At 42.4% G+C, this 21,162-nt stretch overlaps 3 protein-coding genes across 3 annotated transcripts in view; all 3 read right to left on the reverse strand.

Moving 5' to 3' along the window:
• The window catches only part of phldb3 (pleckstrin homology-like domain, family B, member 3), a 16,000-nt gene extending 12,511 nt beyond the window's left edge, over positions 1–3,489 (reverse strand). The window contains exon 1 of the mRNA XM_062986063.1: positions 3,354–3,489. The gene's annotated coding sequence lies outside the window, so the exon portion shown is untranslated. The remainder of the gene's footprint in view (positions 1–3,353) is intronic.
• A 1,969-nt stretch (positions 3,490–5,458) lies between these two features.
• Positions 5,459–11,888, reverse strand: ethe1 (ETHE1 persulfide dioxygenase). Its single transcript, XM_062986092.1, has 7 exons — positions 11,463–11,888; positions 10,252–10,396; positions 10,023–10,171; positions 8,504–8,633; positions 7,507–7,596; positions 6,939–7,055; positions 5,459–6,150 (listed from the first exon to the last, which is right to left on the reverse strand). The coding sequence occupies exons 1-7, from the start codon at positions 11,655–11,657 to the stop codon at positions 6,104–6,106; spliced, it is 873 nt and encodes a 290-aa protein (XP_062842162.1). The 5' UTR covers positions 11,658–11,888; the 3' UTR covers positions 5,459–6,103.
• A 726-nt stretch (positions 11,889–12,614) lies between these two features.
• LOC134300728 (transmembrane protease serine 3-like) lies at positions 12,615–21,077 on the reverse strand. Its single transcript, XM_062985148.1, has 9 exons — positions 21,072–21,077; positions 18,842–18,920; positions 16,767–16,847; positions 15,769–15,894; positions 15,502–15,619; positions 14,663–14,757; positions 14,418–14,560; positions 14,092–14,247; positions 12,615–12,690 (listed from the first exon to the last, which is right to left on the reverse strand). The coding sequence occupies exons 1-9, from the start codon at positions 21,075–21,077 to the stop codon at positions 12,670–12,672; spliced, it is 825 nt and encodes a 274-aa protein (XP_062841218.1). The 3' UTR covers positions 12,615–12,669.
• Between the last annotated feature and the right edge of the window lie 85 nt (positions 21,078–21,162).

Below are 21,162 nucleotides of genomic sequence, written 5' to 3' on the forward strand. Positions count from 1 at the left end.
TAGCTGCAACATAAGTGAGTACACCCCACAGTGAACATGTCCAAATTGTGCCCAAAGTGTTAATATTTTGTGTGAGCACCATTATTATCCAGCACTGCCTTAACCCTCCTGGGCATGGAATTCACCAGAGCTGCACAGGTTGCTACTGGAATCCTCTTCCACTCCTCCATGATGACATCACGGAGCTGGTGGATGTTAGACACCTTGAACTCCTCCACCTTCCACTTGAGGATGCGCCACAGGTGCTCAATTGGGTTTAGTCCATCACCTTTACCTTCAGCTTCCTCAGCAAGGCAGTTGTCATCTTGGAGGTTGTGTTTGGGGTCGTTATCCTGTTGGAAAACTGCCATGAGGCCCAGTTTTCGAAGGGAGGGGATCATGCTCTGTTTCAGAATGTCACAGTACATGTTGGAATTCATGTTTCCCTCAATGAACTGCAGCTCCCCAGTGCCAGCAACACTCATGCAGCCCAAGACCATGATGCTACCACCACCATGCTCAACTGTAGGCAAGATACAGTTGTCTCGGTACTTCTCACCAGGGCGCCGCCACACATGCTGGACACCATCTGAGCCAAACAAGTTTATCTTGGTCTCGTCAGACCACAGGGCATTCCAGTAATCCATGTTCTTGGACTGCTTGTCTTCAGCAAACTGTTTGCGGGCTTTCTTGTGCGTCAGCTTCCTTCTGGGATGACGACCATGCAGACCGAGTTGATGCAGTGTGCGGCGTATGGTCTGAGCACTGACAGGCTGACCCCCCACTTCTTCAACCTCTGCAGCAATGCTGGCAGCACTCATGTGTCTATTTTTTAAAGCCAACCTCTGGATATGACGCCGAACACGTGGACTCGACTTCTTTGGTCGACCCTGGTGAAGCCTGTTCCGAGTGGAACCTGTCCTGGAAAACCGCTGTATGACCTTGGCCACCATGCTGTAGCTCAGTTTCAGGGTGTTAGCAATCTTCTTATAGCCCAGGCCATCTTTGTGGAGAGCAACAATTCTATTTCTCACATCCTCAGAGAGTTCTTTGCCATGAGGTGCCATGTTGAATATCCAGTGGCCAGTATGAGAGAATTGTACCCAAAACACCAAATTTAACAGCCCTGCTCCCCATTTACACCTGGGACCTTGACACATGACACCAGGGAGGGACAACAACACATTTGGGCACAATTTGGACATGTTCACTGTGGGGTGTACTCACTTATGTTGCACCTATTTAGACATTAATGGCTGTGTGTTGAGTTATTTTCAGAAGACAGTAAATCTACACTGCTATACAAGCTGTACACTGACTACTCTAAGTTATATCCAAGTTTCATGTCTATAGTGTTGTCCCATGAAAAGATATAATGAAATATTTGCAGAAATGTGAGGGGTGTACTTACTTTTGTGATACACTGTATAATATACCAGCGTGTGTGTGTGTGTGTGTGTGTGTGTGTGTGTGTGTGCAGCCTTACTGCAGCATCTAATTTAGTAAGTTATTCTAAATTAGATGCTCTTTTCAGAAAAAAAGACTAAATTACAGCGTTCAACATCTGGATAAACTCCACATGTGGCTGCACAGCTACACACAGACTGGATCAGATATTATAGATTCACATCAGAACACAGCGAGGGTCTGATCATCACAACCATCTCCACCATACTCCATCACTGGATCAAACAGACCTATCAACTTTTTATTCATCTATAAAATTCATCATTTTAAATGATTAATAAATTAATACAGATTACAGCCAGTAAAACTTTATACTCACAAACACACAAAATAATTAAACTAGTTTTTAATGTAATTCGGAAACATTTTTTAAAAATAAAACCAGTATAAATGATTAAAATTTTATTATTAATATAAGAACTAAACAGACACACACACACACTCACCGTTTCTATCAGAATATACAGTTTTAATCTAAATTACTATAAAATGTCTATATTAATTCCTATTAATAATAATAAACCAGCGCTGCAGAAACATCTGGAAACAAACCATAAAAAACCAAGATGCCGAGAGATCAGGAATCAACTTCATCCTGGAGTCTCCTAAACAAAGTTCATAGACAGACCAGAACTGACCAAACACTGATGAAGGGAACCAGAAGAACCTTCTATGAGTAAAGATGAATTGGGACTGAGACTGAGACCACGGCCAGGACAAGAAAGCAACAGGAATCTATAACATCACCACAGGATTATTTCAAAATTCTGATCAAATTATTCTAACAAATCTGGAAAACTGATCAGTGACCGTCAGACTGCTGGATTTAACTGGATTTAATTTAATCAGATTTATTGGACCAGATATTTGGACAGGACTATATCAGGACAGGACAGGGGGACAGGGCTGTAAAAGGACAGAAGGACAAGACTTTAACAGGACTACATTAGGACAGAAGGACAGGACTAGGACAGGACTACATTAGGACAGAAGGACAGGACTTTAACAGGACTACATTAGGACAGAAGGACAGGACTAGGACAGGACTACATTAGGACTGAAGGACAGGACTTTAACAGGACTACATTAGGACAGAAGGACAGGACTACATTAGGACTGAAGGACAGGACTAGGACAGGACTACATTAGGACAGAAGGACAGGACTACATTAGGACAGAAGGACAGGACTACATTAGGACAGAAGGACAGGACTAGGACAGGACTACAGAAGGACAGGACTAGGACAGGACTACATTAGGACAGAAGGACAGGACTAGGACAGGACTACATTAGGACAGAAGGACAGGACTAGGACAGGACTACATTAGGACAGAAGGACAGGACTAGGACAGGACTACATTAGGACAGAAGGACAGGACTTTAACAGGACTACAGAAGGACAGGACTAGGACAGGACTACATTAGGACAGAAGGACAGGACTAGGACAGGACTACATTAGGACAGAAGGACAGGACTAGGACAGGACTACATTAGGACAGAAGGACAGGACTAGGACAGGACTACATTAGGACAGAAGGACAGGACTTTAACAGGACTACAGAAGGACAGGACTAGGACAGGACTACATTAGGACAGAAGGACAGGACTAGGACAGGACTACATTAGGACAGAAGGACAGGACTAGGACAGGACTACATTAGGACAGAAGGACAGGACTAGGACAGGACTACATTAGGACAGAAGGACAGGACTAGGACAGGACTAAGGAAGTCTGTAGGTGTATAAAAGTGTTGATCTGAATCAGGTGTGTGAAGTGTAATCTGTAATAAACACTCACATCTAATCCACAGTTCATGTGAAGCGCCTGATAATCCGAGTCCGTCAGTTAGTACCGGATTAACCTGATCTCAGGGTTTCGGACAGAAAGTGAAATGAAGTTCTTACCTGTTCCACACTTCCGCTTTAATCTTCAACAGGATCCGGATCCACCGAGCACAGATCAGGTCGTTCACGGGTCGGATTCCTTTTTGTGGATCTGATTAATCTGATCTAATGAGGAGATCCCGCGGGGAGTCCAGCACTGACACTACTGACACACACACGCACACGCACACACGCACACACACACACACACACACAGGTGAGGCGGAGACCCCGAGCGGGTTGCCAGTTCAACACAAACTACTTCTGGGTTGCCAGATCGTTCTTCACCGATGAACGATTCCAGGTTTAAAAGTTTGTTCTGCCTCTTTTAATAAACGTTATTATTTTATTTTCTAGGTAAAAATTTGCTTATAAACTTTTGTAAATTAATTACAGATCAAAACATCGAAATCAAATTCACCTTATTTAGAGACTTTTAGTAAACAAACAGAATTTGTGCATTAAAATATAAACACTAGAATTCAGAGATTTTACTTAAAGTAAGGGATGCCCAAACTCCCGGCTGCTGATGGCTTACAGCATCTTCGGGGCCCAAACTCACGGCCTCTGGATCATAGGGGCCAAAACACACACCACTCAGGGGTCACAATCACAAATCCCTACAGTGTTATTACAGATGTTATTACAAAAGTCCAGAAGATTCTGCTGGTCGGTTTGGGTCAGAAATAAACACCAACTTTCACCAGAATAATTTGGAGTCACTTTTAAATCTAATAAAGTCAGAATTAATCAAATACAAACACAAAAATCTAGTTTTAGATAAATAAAACTGACATTAAAACTTTTATTTTTCAGTTTTTCAGTTCGTTTCACTTTTACAAAATTCATCATTCAGTAAGAAATAAATTTTTATTATTGATTAATTATTGATAAATTAATTACTGAGAAGTGACTTTATGAGGTTGTTGCGTTGCTTGAGTTGCAGAGTTGGGTTGTTTCCTTCTTTTAGGGTTGCCAGATTCTTCACCATTTCATACATATAAATATACAGTACATTACCATATACGTAATTAAATTATATTATTTATAATATATTAATTTATACTATTAAGGAATTATATATTAAATAATTATTATATAATAATTGTCCTACATTATAAAAACTTTTTATACTATAATGAATGAGACTAAAGCAGATCACTGACATGTTCTACTGATAAACCTTATTAATTCATTTTAAATAATATTGCGTAAGTGGGTGGGTGGGTGAGTGAGTGAATGGATGGGTGGGTGGGTGAGTGAATGGATGGGTGGGTGGGTGAGTGAATGGATGGGTGGGTGGGTGGGTGAGTGAGTGAATGGGTGGGTGAGTGAGTGAGTGAATTTGGGTGAGTGAGTGAATGGGTGGGTGAGTGAGTGAATTTGGGTGGGTGAGTGAGTGAATTTGGGTGAGTGAGTGAGTGAATTTGGGTGGGTGAGTGAGTGAATTTGGGTGAGTGAGTGAATGGGTGGGTGAGTGAGTGAATTTGGGTGGGTGAGTGAGTGAATTTGGGTGGGTGAGTGAGTGAATGGGTTGGTGAGTGAGTGAATGGGTGGGTGAGTGAATTTGGGTGAGTGAGTGAGTGAGTGAGGGTTTCCTGTAATGCATTTGTACCCTCTGTGTTTCTGGGTGGCAGTAAAACCACCACCACTGATTAAGATGAAGTGGTTATTCACGCTTAATGAATGAATGAATCACCAGATCTTTAGTTCATGTCATCAGTAGGATCCACACTCATGTCGTCACATAACAAAGCTGGTGTGACGTAACAATAAGACATTTGGGTGCAGCTGAATTTAAGACGTGACCAAATACTTTGGGATGGTCGTGATGCGTTAAGAGTAAAAAATCAGACTGAATCCAACAACTTCACTACAGCATCACAAACGCCAGCAAACACCAACACCAGTCAGAATCTTCAGCTCATTCACACATTCACTCAGAGGCCTGAGGGAAGAATCTGAAGAATTTGTGGTGTTAATGTTTATTAAAATGAGTAAAAGATGAGAAGCAAAACGAGCCGAAACCAACACGCCTGAATTTCCAGATTCTCCTGCTGTAGAACAGGTTGTTCAAAACACAACACACAGCGTGTAGAGACACGACGAGAAATAACAACAAAGAGTTTATTGTGTTAATAAGAACAGAAGCGCTCAGTCTGATCATCATCATCATCCAATCAGAAGAGAAACGCTCCCATTATTATTATTTATTATTTTACTAACATCACAAACACGCCACAGCCAATTAACCTGTAATATTACTGTCATGAGGGGCGGGGCCAGAGCAAGGGGCGTGGTATCATCAAAAAAGAGATTATGAAAAGGGGCGTGGCATGATCAAAAGGTGATGATGGTAAAGGGGCGGGGTTAATTCAAAAGGAGAGCATATAAAAGAGTTTGTTATTGTACGTAAAAGACATCAAACACATGAGAATAATAAAGAGATCAAAGTGTCAGACATGAAACGATTCATTTGTACAATTTTTACCTGTTTAATGAATAAAACCTCAAAATCACACAAATAAAAATAATACAAATAAAATGACAGAAAATTGAATCCAAACAACCGGCGATCCTACTGTCCTAACCACCGACCTACCCCCCCCCCCCCCCCCATTATAACCTGAGCACGAGTGTGTGTGTGTGTGTGTGTGTGTGTGATTTTACTAACAAATCAGGTTCTTGTTCCCATCATGCACTTGTATAAAGAGGTTTGAGTTTATCATTATTGTTTATATTAGAGAGGAAACGCTCGTCTGATCTCAGGTTCAGATCTCGTGGAGTCCACACACCAGGTTCGCTGGAACCGCCACATCTGGAACACACACACACAGTCATCATTCCTATTACTAAACACCTACACACACACACACACACACACACACACACACACACACAGTCATCATTCCTGTTACTAAACACCTACACACACACACACACACACACACACACACACACACACACAGTCATCATTCCTATTACTAAACACCTACACACACACACACACACACACACACACACAGTCATCATTCCTATTACTAAACACCTACACCTACACACACACAGTCATCATTCCTATTACTAAACACCTACACACACACACACACACACACACACACACACACAGTCATCATTCCTATTACTAAACACCTACACACACACACACACACAGTCATCATTCCTATTACTAAACACCTACACACACACACACACACACACACAGTCATCATTCCTATTACTAAACACCTACACACTACACACACACACACACAGTCATCATTCCTATTACTAAACACACACACACACACACAGTCATCATTCCTATTACTAAACACCTACACACACACACACACACACACACACACAGTCATCATTCCTATTACTAAACACCTACACACACACACACACACACACACAGTCATCATTCCTATTACTAAACACCTACACACACACACACACACACACACACACACACACACACAGTCATCATTCCTATTATTACACACTACACACACACACACACACACACACACACACACACACACACACACACGTGTTATTTTAATATTAGATTTTACTTTGGGTTGAGGGGGCACTTGGTACCTATTCGAGCAGGTTTGGGGAGGTTCAGGTTGTCCATGATCTTCACAAACTCCTCCAGTGATTTAGTTAATCGAGGGTTGAATTTTTTCTCCTCGTCCACTGTGGATACGGTCTGACCTGCTCACACACACACACACACACACACACACACACACACACACAGAACAATGAAATGACATTCAGTAGATCACTTATTTCAAATAAATACGTCTACATTTACAGGCGCCTTTATCCAAAGCGACTTACAGTACAGTTAGAGTATACTGTCTGAGCAATTGAGGGTTAAGGGCCTTGCTCAAGGGCCCAACAGCAGCAACCTAGCAGTGGTGGGGCTTGAACCAGGAACTTTCGGATTACTAGTCCTGTACCTGAACCACTAGGCTACACCTGTAATACTTTAATAATGAACATAAAGTAAAAATCTGAATTATTATAAAGATAAAGGTGATGACTTTTATTATGATGATGATGATGATGGTGGTGTAAATGATGGTAATGATGAAGATGATGTGAACGGGGGTGTGGTGATTATGATGATGGTGATGATGATGAGGGTGTGATGATGAACCTTGATAATCGTGAGCAGGGTAGATCAGACAGTGTCCTGGCAGGGTGAAGATCCTCTGATGGACGGACTGGTAGAGTTTGCGTGAACAACCTGCATCAAACCAGAACAAATATAAAACCCCAAAACTTAATCAGCACTGACATCTAGTGGTCATACAGGGTATAACTCCTGTGGTCCAGTGTTTCCATGTCCCTGTGTTCCCGTGTCCCTGTGTTCCCGTGTCCCTGTGTTCCCGTTTCCCTGTGTTCCCGTGTCCGTGTTCCCGTGTCCCTGTGTTCCCGTGTCCCTGTGTTCCCGTGTCCGTGTTCCCGTGTCCCTGTGTTCCCATGTCCCTGTGTTCCCGTGTCCGTGTTCCTGTGTCCCTGTGTTCCCGTTTCCCTGTGTTCCCGTGTCCCTGTGTTCCCGTGTCCCTGTGTTCCCGTGTCCCTGTGTTCCCGTTTCCCTGTGTTCCCGTGTCCGTGTTCCCGTGTCCCCATGTCCCTGTGTTCCCGTTTCCCTGTGTTCCCGTGTCCGTGTTCCCGTGTCCCTGTGTTCCCGTGTCCCTGTGTTCCCGTGTCCCTGTGTTCCCGTTTCCCTGTTTTCCCGTGTCCCTGTCTTCCCGTGTCCCTGTGTTCCCATGTCCCTGTGTTCCCGTTTCCCTGTTCCCGTTTCCCTGTTTTCCTGTGTCCCTGTGTTCCCGTGTCCCTGTGTTCCAGTGTGCCCGTGTTCCTGTGTTCCCATGTCCCTGTGTTCCAGTGTGCCCGTGTTCCTGTGTCCCTGTGTTCCCGTGTCCCTGTGTTCCAGTGTGCCCGTGTTCCTGTGTTCCCATGTCCCTGTGTTCCAGTGTGCCCGTGTTCCTGTGTCCCTGTGTTCCCGTGTCCGTGTTCTCGTGTCCCTGTGTTCCCGTGCCCGTGTCCCTGTGTTCCCGTGTCCCTGTGTCCGTGTTCTCGTGTCCCTGTGTTCCCGTGTCCCTGTGTTCCCGTGTTCCCTGTGTTCCCGTGTCCCTGTGTTCCTTCACCTTGTTGGAAGTCAGTTCTGCCGCAGCCTCTGATGAGCAGAGCGTCTCCAGGAAACACCATCGATTCGTCATTAGTCACGTATGAAACACAACCGTCTGTGTGTCCTGGGGTCTCTCTTACAAACACACACTGATACACACACACACACACACACACACACACACACACCATTATACAGGGATTATTGGAACATACAACACAAAACTATGTGGACGTGGTTCAGCATCATCAAGTTCTTTTACACCAACCTAAACCTAAACTATTTCTTTATGAGAAAAACAGGAAACAGGAAAAGGCATTCCCCAAACTATTAGCACAGAGTTGGTTAGAGATCTCCTGGAATCCACTGAACGGAGACACAATCAGACAGATTCATTTCTCCAGAAAGCTGGTTTCTGATGCTCCAGAGTCCAACAGCAGTGTGCTTGTTATTGTTCAGTGTTTTGTAGTCACAGAAACTCAACCCACAATGTCCTTGTGCAGTTTGGAACTCAGTAGTGATATGCTTTAGCACATGCTGTCAGCTTGTATGGCTTCATGGATGAGCTGTTGTTGCGCCTGAAAGTGAAGCAGCTCTGAGGAACACATTCCATAAGCTGACATGAGGAACAGGTACCAGGATCAGATCCCTGTTCTTCTTCTGAAGGTTCTACACCAGAAGTCCCCAAACTGTTTTACACCCCCATCCTCCACCACGAGGGGAGGATTTAAAATAAAATAACAATACAGTAATCCCTCCTAGATCCCTTCCAGAACCCCCCGCGAAAGGTGAAAATCTGCAAAGTAAAAACCACGTGTTTATATGGTTATTTTTATATATTTTAAGCCCTTACAAACCCTCCCACACTCTTATAAACATTTCCCGCACAGTTATACAGCATAAAGCGGAATCTAACGCTTCTCTCCTTCGCTGAGCCAATCAGCACCCAGGATACTTAACCGCGTGCTCTGATTGGGTAGCTTCTCAGCCATCCGCCAATAGCGTCCCGTGTATGAAATCAACTGGGCAAACCAACTGAGGAAGCATGTATCAGAAATAAAAAGACTCTTTGTCTGCAGAAATCCGCGAACCAGCGAAAAATCCGTGATTTCTATTTAGACATGCTTGCATATAAAATCCGCGATAGTGAAGCCGCGAAAGTCGAAGCGCGATATAGCGAGGGATTACTGTGCTACTCACAAATGATGGAAACTCTGAGCTTTTTTCGCTGCAATGAGACACTCCCCCCTAGTGGTGATAGGAGACAATAACACCTAAAGTGTGTTGGAAGTGGAAGTGATGGATTGCTTTTGTAGCGTCTTTCATTATTTATTCTTTCTGTGCAGCCCGGTAATAAATGACGTCCGATGGTTGGGGACCACTGCTCTACACTTCTCACTAATGTGTGTAACTGCCAGTGTTCATTTTTAAACCCACTAATTAACTGGTGTCCATGCTTTTGGTCGCGTGGTGCATGATGTGAGTGTACAGTGTGTCTCTGATCAGGGTGTGAGTGTGGGCGCGGGTGCTGAACGTACGTATTTGCCGAACTCGATGGCGTCCCCATCTGACAGCTGGATGTCCGCCTGCGCCCCGCTGTGTTTGGAAATGGCGCTCTTCACCCCGAACAACCGCTTCTTCAGCAGCCCGGTGCCGGTCACATGATCCGCATGGCAGTGTGTGTTTGCTGTGGGATTGTGGGTAACGATGGGATCATTAAGAGTGAATCTGTTTACATGTGATTTGAAATACAGCCGAAGTTCTTACCAGCGATTTTGAGTTTGAGTCCGAGCTCCTCGATCAGCTTCAGGTCTCGATCCACCGTCTCCAGCACCGGGTCGATCAGGATCGCCTCCCGCGACTCCGCATCCGCCAACAGGTAGGTGTAGGTACTGCTGGAGGACTCGAACAACTACACACACACACACACACACACACACACAGAAACACACACACATACAGAGACACACACACACTTACAGGATAGATTTCTTTATTAGAATGTAGATGACAGAGCTGTTATGGGGTAGGGTTAGGTGGGTGGTTCTAATGTTTTGGCTCATCAGTGTGTGTTTAAGCTGGTTGTGCGAGTGAACGTTGGAGTTTCAGGGCAGTAAATTATTAATTGGGGTGTTGGAGGGTGTGTTGAAGCTTTATGAGTTTCCAGATAATTGTGAGGGTTGAATGAACTGATACTGGTGGTGATAATGGTGCCAGTTCAGGTTCTGTACTGGTTTAATTATTTAACTTAATCAGATCAAAACAACAAACTTCAGATAAGCATTAAAGTAACATCAACAACAATATTATTAGTAATAATAACAATAATAATAATAATAAATAATAATATAAAAATAATAAAATACAAATTATAGTAATAACAATAAATAATGATAATATTAATAATAATAATAATAATAGTAAATATTAGTATTAATAATAATAATAATAATAAATAACAGCTTTTATAATAATAATAACAGTAAAAAAAAATTTGCATTAATAATATTAACAAAAACAACAGTATATCGTTTTAATAATAATAATAATAACTGTTCCAGATGTGTTCCAGATGTGTTCCAGATGTGTTCCGGGGTCAGGTCTTCATGCTCCACATAGTTTTGCTCATATGGTGTCGGTTTAAATCCAGCTGATTTGTGATTTAGAAAATCTAAAATAAACTCAAATTTTAAAGAATAGCTTCTACACATCTCTAAAACTCCAAAACTGTGGTGAAACCAACACTGGAGGTTTCATCTAATCCTGCTTTCATCTTCTGCACTTTAAACTGCATTTCAGATATAAATGATTTGCAATTAATTTATTAATATTAATATTAGTAGAAGTATTATAAGTATTGGTGGTATTAGATGTTACTTTACTGCAGTATTTGTGGACTTGAGTTTTAATAAATTATAATCATCTTTTACACACTTCAGCATTATTTTGAGATCAGATAAAAGTAAAAATAAACTCACCTGTCGGAACAATAATCCTTTATTATTCATTCTGAGATTCCCAGCTGTGCTGAAACCCCTGGATCCTGCAGTATTATTATTAATATTATTATTATTATGAATATACTGGGTGCAGGTGAGTGGAGGAGCTGCTGCAGCTCTAAACCTCACTACTGAAGTCAGTCTGTTCATTCCTAACCTGATTAAACCCATCATCTAATGTTCTACACACAGCAGTTAAACCAGTTTAGTCTGATCTGATCTGATCTGCAGTCTGAGACTCCCAACAAGAACCAAACAGGAAAAAACTTTCAGGGTTATGATGTAACATCCGACACTGTCTGATCTACACTCCTCTAATTAAACCAAACACCATATAAATAAGCACATTCTCACATTTAAGTTAAATTAGAACGATCACAACACGCATTAATTACAGAATACAGTTATAAGATGAAAAACAGATCCCATCCGAACCCGGAAATCACACGATAGTAACACTATACCGTTTTTAATAAGACGCACTTCTTACTGCGCATGCGTGGGACCCATGTACCGAAAAAAATTACCATTGTCAAAAACTGACGCTCTCAGTGAACACGCATGCGCAGAAACGAGGAACGTGACACCAACAATGTTGCTCTGAAAATCATTTAAAACGCTGTTAAAAATGTTCAAGTGTTTATTAAGATATTTATTAATAACAAACCTTCACATATTTAATTCGAATTTTATCTGATTTAAGAGGAAATAAAACATTTAAACTGAAGAATATTTCAGATGTTTTTGCTTTGTTCTGAATGAAAATGTTCCACATGTGAAACCTGGACCTGAATTCTTGTGTAACTCATGAAGAGAAGAAAATAATTCACATTTTGTTGTTGATTAGTCAGGATGATAAAGCAGATTTAGTGAAAGCAGGTTTAGCAGAAGGTCATGAGTTCCAGCGCCTCTGCTGTCAGATGAAACAGGAAGTGACTATCCTCATGTTATTGTGCTGTTGGCACGGTGCCCACGGTGCCCACGGTGCCTACGTGACTGTAAACACATTCATGCAGTTATAATGATTTATTACAGAACAGATCAGATCTGCAGTCTGAAATCTGAAGCTTATAGCAATACTACTCTACAGCAATCAATAGAACCAACAATAAGCAATACAAACAATAATTACACATTTAACAATAATATATAAACAAAGCATCATGTCTCTGTGTCTCTGATCCAGTTATACAGCCATTTCTGCATCCTGCAACAGGACAAATAAAACAAATCTAAGATTAACAATTCAAGTTAAAAATGTGCAGGTTTTATTTTAGACTTTCTCAAGAACAAAACTGACGCTGGAATTACTTTTTGGGTGGCTTCAGTAGCCCCCTGTTTCCAACAGTTAGAACCCTGTTGAGGACCATTCCAAATTAATAAGGCCCATTAAAGAAACGTTGATGTGGAACATCCTGAGGGTCCTAATGTAGCCATGTGTGTATGTACTTGCATGTGTGTATATGTATGTACTGTATATGGGTATATTGGCCTCATTGTGCAATATTGTCACGTCACTTTACTATTTAATAATTTAATTACTATTCAATCTTTACACTAAAACTAAACCTCATGCATCATTACAGTTACAGTTATTCAGTTATACATCGGTCAGGGTCCCTTCTGTGTGGAGTTTGCATGTTCTCCTCGTGTCTGTGTGGGTTTCCTCCCACAGTACAAAGACGTGCAAGTGAGGTGAACTAGAGACACTAAATTGTCCATGACTGTGTTTGATATTAAAAACTCTTTCTTTGGGGGGGGGGGGATAATATTATAAATATATGGAGTTTGTTATCGTGTGCTGTGCAGTTGTGAAGTGAGAAGCTAAAATTTTCTTTTAAACAAAATCAAAATAATCTGAAGTAAAATCCTTCAGCCTGGAGAAAACCACAGCAGCACAACCACAGACATGAACAGCCGGTTATAAGCTTGACTTTGTCGCCACCTAGTGGTTCTTTATATGAACTGACATTACATTAATCTTGATTGCTGCTGAGATTCGAACCTATGTAGATTTGCTGCTGTTGCCTTTTTTATCATAATTCTTGTGCAGATTTTATTTAAATTGTATTTGATTTAGTTTCTACCAGTTGTTTCTAGGCTGGAGGTCTGATGGTGCTGTAATGAAATAATTGGCTCACTGGTTGTTTGTACCTGGTAAAGGTTCCTAGGTTGTGTTCCAAATGCTATATTACTCCATACTGATGCTCTACAGAGAGCTGGTCAGCATCTACTCACTGTGTAAGTGTTTTATATAAGATTATTTCTGTAAACAAAATCAGCTGAACTACTTTTATTGTAAATGTCTTTGCTCTAAAATAGAAAAGGGTATTCCCCAAACTGTTGCACAAAGCTGTTTTCTGCAGTGGTGTAGTATGATTTACTCTTTACTGAAATAAAGAGACTTAAACCATCAGAAACAACACAGAGTGTAAAATCATCTGTGCAGTGTGACTCAGTGCTCCACTGCTCCAGAGTCCATCAGTGGTGTGTTTTATACTGCCTGGTACTGCTTCAGAAGTAACCACGCTGTTCTGTGTGTGTGTGTGTGTGTGTGTGCGTGTGCGTGTGTGCGTGTGTGTGCGTGTGTGTGTGCGTGTGTGTGTACCTCTATATACTGATGAATCCACTGCAGTACTGCGGTGATTCTGCTGTAAACACCCGGTTTATTCGGTCGTCCACATCCTTCACCCCAACTCACCACACCCGCCAACCTCCACTCACCGTCCGTCGTCTCACACACCAGAGGACCCCCGCTGTCCCCCTGGAACACATTTCACTTCATCACACACCTGCTGTTTTGGAGACTCTCTGACCCGTCACAGATTCCTCCTGCTTTCAACTTCAATACCTGACTGTTCCCTGTCTAACACACCCCACTATAAGCCCCCCATAGTCCATAAAAACAGAAATCCTGGACGGAGGTGTGATTACCTGGCATGAGTCGACTCCTCCCTCCATGATGCCAGCACAGAGCATGCTGGGAGTGATGTACGAGCTGTAGACGGGGCGTGAGGAGCACAGGGTCTGATCGATGATGTAAACTCGAGCCTGTCTGAGTTCTGCTGATGCTGAACCTGCACGACACACAGCGCAGGTCACTCTCTCTCTCTTTACAAAATGGGTGCAAGTTCCCACAGACACACTCCTAGTTACGGTGTTGTGGTGTAGTGTGTTACCTCCTTCATGTGTGTAACCCCACCCCGTCACCCAACAGGTGGAACCAACTGGAAACGACTGAGATAAAGTTGGTAAACACACTGGTCGTACACCACTTACACACACACACACACACACACACACACACATTTGTGTGAATGGTGCATTGTGGGTAATGTAGTCAGTAGAACTATCAGATCTGAGTGATTGGAGACTGAACACACACCTCCGGTCCTCACGCTGGTGTGTGTGTGTGTATGTGTGTATGTTTGTGTGTGTGATTGGAGACTGAACACACACCTCTGGTCCTCACGCTGGTGTGTGTGTATGTGTGTGTTTGTGTGTGTGATTAGAGACTGAACACACACCTCTGGTCCTCACGCTGGTGTGTGTGTATGTGTGTGTTTGTGTGTGTGATTGGAGACTGAACACACACCTCCGGTCCTCACGCTGGTGTGTGTGTGTGTATGTGTGTATGTTTGTGTGTGTGATTGGAGACTGAACACACACCTCTGGTCCTCACGCTGGTGTGTGTGTATGTGTGTGTTTGTGTGTGTGATTAGAGACTGAACACACACCTCTGGTCCTCACACTGTTGTGTGTGTGCAGCAGGCTGACATCGTAGTCATTGGTTTGCTCGCTGTAGTTGGGATGAGTGTAAATGCGCCTTGTGGTGAAACGCTGACCACGCGAAGCATCAGATACAACCAACGTATCAACCAGCACCAGCCAATCAGATTCCTCCATCCTGTCATACCTGAGAGACACAGCACAGGGTGAACACAGTGTGTGTGTACAGGTGTGTGTGTACAGATGTGTGGGTACAGATGTGTGTGTGTGTGTGTGTGTGTGTGTGTACTTGATGAAGCAGTGTGCAGCAGTGATGATCCAGGTCGGAGTAATGATGGCTCCTCCACACACGTGCTGACCCTTCCACTGCAGACTGACCTGCCACGCCCACTGATCCTGCAGCGCCACTGTTCCACCCACAATCCTCCCTAAGACCCCTACTGAGTCACCACAACCTAACAAACAATACAGTACACACACACACACACACACACACACACACACACACACACACACACACACACACACACACACAAACACAAACACAAACACAAACAGTGTGGAAGTGTGGGTGAGGATGTTGGAGCTGGTGTGATGCTGCAGTCCCACTTCTCACCACAGAGGGCGCTGCTGCTGCTGATGCTGCTCTGCTTCAGTGTGTGCGGCAAAAACACCAACGTTACTAACGAGGACACAAAGATTATTATACACAATATTTATAAATACAGCACTAATAATAATAATGATAATAATAATATTTATAAATACAGCACTAATAATAATAATGATAATAATAATATTTATAAATACAGCACTAATAATAATAATGATAATAATAATATTTATAAATACAGCACTAATAATAATAATAATAATATTTATAAATACAGCACTAGTAATAATAATAATAATAATAATAATAATATTTATAAATACAGCACTAATAATAATAATAATAATAATGATAATAATATTTATAAATACAGCACTAGTAATAATAATAATAATAATAATAATAATATTTATAAATACAGCACTAGTAATAATAATAATTATTATTATTATTATAATAATAATAATAATAACTATAATAATAATATTTATAATAATAATATTAATAATAATAATATTTATAAATACAGCACTAATAATAATAATAATAATAATATTTATAAATACAGCACTAGTAATAATAATAATAATAATAATAATAATATTTATAAATACAGCACTAATAATAATAATAATAATAATGATAATAATATTTATAAATACAGCACTAGTAATAATAATAATAATAATAATAATAATAATATTTATAAATACAGCACTAGTAATAATAATTATTATTATTATTATAATAATAATAATAATAATAACTATAATAATAATATTTATAATAATAATATTAATAATAATAATATTTATAAATACAGCACTAATAATAATAATAATATTAATAATAATATTTATAATAATAATAATAATTATTATTATTATTATTATTATAATAATAATAATAATAATAATATAGAAAGTGTATCTGTAATAAACCTGTGATGATGATGGTGATGATGGAGATGAGAACTGTTATTGATACCAGGCGAGATGGAAACACTTTTAATCCACACACAGCTAAAAGAACAAAACCAGAACAGAACATTATAATTACACATCAAACTACAGTGCCTTGCAAAAGTATTCAGCCCCCTTGAACTTTTCAACCTTTTGCCACATTTCAGGCTTCAAACATAACGATATGAAATTGTAATTTTTTGTGAAGAATCAACAACAAGTGGGACACAATCGTGAAGTGGAACGAAATTTATTGGATATTTTAAACTTTTTTTAGAAATAAAAAACTGAAAAGTGGGGCGTGCAATATTATTCAGCCCCCTTGCGTTAATACTTTGTAGCGCCACCTTTTGCTGCGATTACAGCTGCAAGTCGCTTGGGGTATGTCTCTATCAGTTTTGCACATCGAGAGACAGACATTTTTGCCCATTCTTCCTTGCAAAACAGCTCGAGCTCAGTGAGGTTGGATGGAGAGCGTTTGTGAACAGCAGTTTTCAGCTCTTTCCACAGATTCTCGATGGGATTCAGGTCTGGACTTTGACTTGGCCATTCTAACACCTGGATACGTTTATTTGTGAACCATTCCATTGTAGATTTTGCTTTATGTTTTGGATCATTGTCTTGTTGGAAGATAAATCTCCGTTCCAGTCTCAGGTCTTTTGCAGACTGCAACAGGTTTTCTTCCAGAATGGTCCTGTATTTGGCTCCATCCATCTTCCCATCAATTTTAACCATCTTCCCTGTCCCTGCTGAAGAAAAGCAGGCCCAAACCATGATGCTGCCACCACCATGTTTGACAGTGGGGATGGTGTGTTCAGGGTGATGAGCTGTGTTGCTTTTACGCCAAACATAACGTTTTGCATTGTGGCCAAAAAGTTCGATTTTGGTTTCATCTGACCAGAGCACCTTCTTCCACATGTTTGGTGTGTCTCCCAGGTGACTTTTTATAGATATCTTTGAGAAATGGCTTTCTTCTTGCCACTCTTCCATAAAGGCCAGATTTGTGCAGTGTACGACTGATTGTGTCCTATGGACAGAGTCTCCCACCTCAGCTGTAGATCTCTGCAGTTCATTCAGAGTGATCATGGGCCTCTTGGCTGCATCTCTGATCAGTCTTCTCCTTGTTTGAGCTGAAAGTTTAGAGGGACGGCCGGGTCTTGGTAGATTTGCAGTGGTCTGATACTCCTTCCATTTCAATATGATCGCTTGCACAGTGCTCCTTGAGATGTTTAAAGCTTGGGAAATCTTTTTGTATCCAAATCCGGCTTTAAACTTCTCCACAACAGTATCTCGGACCTGCCTGGTGTGTTCCTTGGTCTTCGTGATGCTCTCTGCGCTTTAAACAGAACTCTGAGACTATCACAGAGCAGGTGCATTTATACGGAGACTTGATTACACACAGGTGGATTCTATTTATCACCATCAGTCATTTAGGTCAACATTGGATCATTCAGAGATCCTCACTGAACTTCTGGAGTGAGTTTGCTGCACTGAAAGTAAAGGGGCTGAATAATATTGCACGCCCCACTTTTTAGTTTTGTATTTCTAAAAAAAGTTTAAAATATCCAATAAATTTCGTTCTACTTCACGATTGTGTCCCACTTGTTGTTGATTCTTCACAAAAAATTACAATTTCATATCGTTATGTTTGAAGCCTGAAATGTGGCAAAAGGTTGAAAAGTTCAAGGGGGCTGAATACTTTTGCAAGGCACTGTATATCTGATCCATTATTCACTCATTTTGTTTTTGAAGCTGCTTTATCCTGGTCAGGGTTGAGGCGGGTCCGACATCACCCAGAAAAAACTGGGTCCAGGGCAAAAAAACACCCAAAACATCACGGGACAGCACACACACTTACACTTAACACAGGAGAGGAGATAAAATAATGTGGACAAGCAGGACTGAACTGGACACAATAAAAAAGACGAGGGGACGAGGACGAGATAAAGAGCTGAAAAAGAAGGAAAAGAGGAAGATGCAGTAGATGAAGGGACATGGACACGCCCTGGTGGATCAGATCATGTGGAGAAGACAGTGGGGGGGGTATGTAGTACCTGACTGTTCATCAGCAGCTCCTTTAGAGACACCAGCGCCCCCTGTGGGCCGGACAACATCAGGATCCGTGATCTTCTGCTGAGGACGGAGGGATCCACAGGACGTGGGAGGCTGAGAGCTGGTGGAGGGGGGTGGAGGGATCAGGACAGGGGTGTGGGTGTGGTTTTGTAGGTGAAGTGGGCGGGGAGGTTGAGGTGTAGCTGTGGTGGAATGTGAGACTGATATTGAGGGTGGGGCTGTAAGTGGCGGTGAAAATACGGGCGGGGCTGGTTCTGTTAATGGAGGTGGGGGTGACTGTGTGGGCGGGGTGGGTAGAGGTTGACCACTGTGTGAAGGTGAGGCCAAGCCTGGGGTGAAAGATGGAGACAAATCTGTGGGTAAAATTACTGCTGTTGTTGTAGGTGTGGCTGTGGGTGGAGCCAAATCTGTGTGAGGAGGCGGAGCTATGATTAAAGGTGGGGTTTGAGGTGAACTCTGGGCAGTGGTTGGAGCCAGACCTGTATGAGAAGGCGGGGCTATAAGTAAAGGTGTTGTCACAGGTAAAGGTTGGGCAGTGGGTGGAGCCAAATCTGTATGAAGAGGCGGAGCTATGAGTAAAGGTGGGGTTGTGGGTGGAGTAAAGTCAGGTCGAGTCGAGTTTGGAATAAAGAACCAAGGTGCGCACTGAGCGGTGGGTGGAGCCATGTTTGTGGTCGGGGGTGTGGCTGTTGTGGGTGGGGCTGTAAGCATCTTCTTGGTTATGGGTGGAGCCAAATGTCATATTATTCTGTACAATAAGAGATTAATTAGTTAATTATTTAATTACAGAACATTAACATACGCCCCCCCCCCCATTTTTCCTCCCAATTTAGTCGTATCCAATTACCAGGGTTCATATGGAGATCAGTATCACGCACGGAGAGTCACTCACCGATCTCTGTTATCCCAGCCAGCAGGGGGCGTAACTGCAGCAGTTATGAGGAATCCCCTCCCTCACAGTTACGCCCTCTGCTGGCTGATCGATGGCGCTGCACAGAGACCCTCAGACAAAAGAAACCTCTGAAATAAACAATAAATAAATAAATAAATGTACCTCCTGCATCAGTCAGTGATTGTTCTCCTATCATCCGACCGCAGATATAAAATCCCTGAGAATTAAAATAAAACCTTCAGCCCCTCAGTCAGGAATGAAGCTCCACGCTCCGTCATCTCTCTCATCCAGCGGGGCCGCTCCTCTTTTCCCACAATGCTTTGCTCTCTCTGGTCTCACCTGTATAGCTGTAACGGATAGCCGTGAGTCTCTCGCTGAAATATTCATGCAGTCATTGTCTGTCTCAGTGTAGGGTTAGAGGTCATCGAGGGCTGCGTATCAATAATTAATGAAGATAAATCACATGACCTATGAGGGCGCGGTGATGGCGCTGATCTTGTGGATCAGCAGTGGAGGATCTTGTGGATCAGCGGTGGAGGATCAGCGGTGGAGGATCAGCAGTGGAGGATCTTGAGGATCAGCAGTGGAGAATCAGCAGTGGAGGATCTTGTGGATCAGCGGTGGAGGATCTTGTGGATCAGCGGTGGAGGATCAGCGGTGGAGGATCAGCAGTGGCGGATCAGCAGTGGAGGATCAGCAGTGGAGGATCTTGAGGATCAGCAGTGGGGGATCAGCAGTGGAGAATCAGCAGTGGAGGATCTTGAGGATCAGCAGTGGGGGATCAGCAGTGGAGGATCTTGAGGATCAGCAGTGGGGGATCAGCAGTGGAGAATCAGCAGTGGAGGATCTTGAGGATCAGCGGTGGGGGATCAGCAGTGGAGGATCTTGAGGATCAGCAGTGGAGAATCAGCAGTGGAGAATCAGCGGTGGAGGATCTTGTGGATCAGCGGTGGTGGATCAGCAGTGGAGAATCAGCGGTGGAGGATCTTGTGGATCAGCGGTGGGGGATCAGCAGTGGAGGATCTTGAGGATCAGCAGTGGGGGATCAGCAGTGGAGAATCAGCAGTGGAGGATCTTGAGGATCAGCGGTGGGGGATCAGCAGTGGAGGATCTTGAGGATCAGCGGTGGGGGATCAGCAGTGGAGGATCTTGAGGATCAGCAGTGGGAACGGAGCATAATTTTACCCCCAAAACGAGCCTGTCCAGGGCGGCGAGTAACGTGATCATTATCCATTACCCCGGACTGATTACTGTAGTAAAAACTTTCACAACCAGAACCAGAACCAGCGCGTCCAGCACTGAGCTCTGTTTACACTCACCTCCATACTCAACACCAAAATAGCTTTATGGGAGGGGTATTCCCTAAACTGTTTCTGCCACACACAGATTTAATAACTTCAATAGTTAAAT

This window comes from Trichomycterus rosablanca, chromosome 23, assembly GCF_030014385.1.
Source record: "Trichomycterus rosablanca isolate fTriRos1 chromosome 23, fTriRos1.hap1, whole genome shotgun sequence".
Lineage (NCBI taxonomy): Eukaryota > Metazoa > Chordata > Actinopteri > Siluriformes > Trichomycteridae > Trichomycterus > Trichomycterus rosablanca.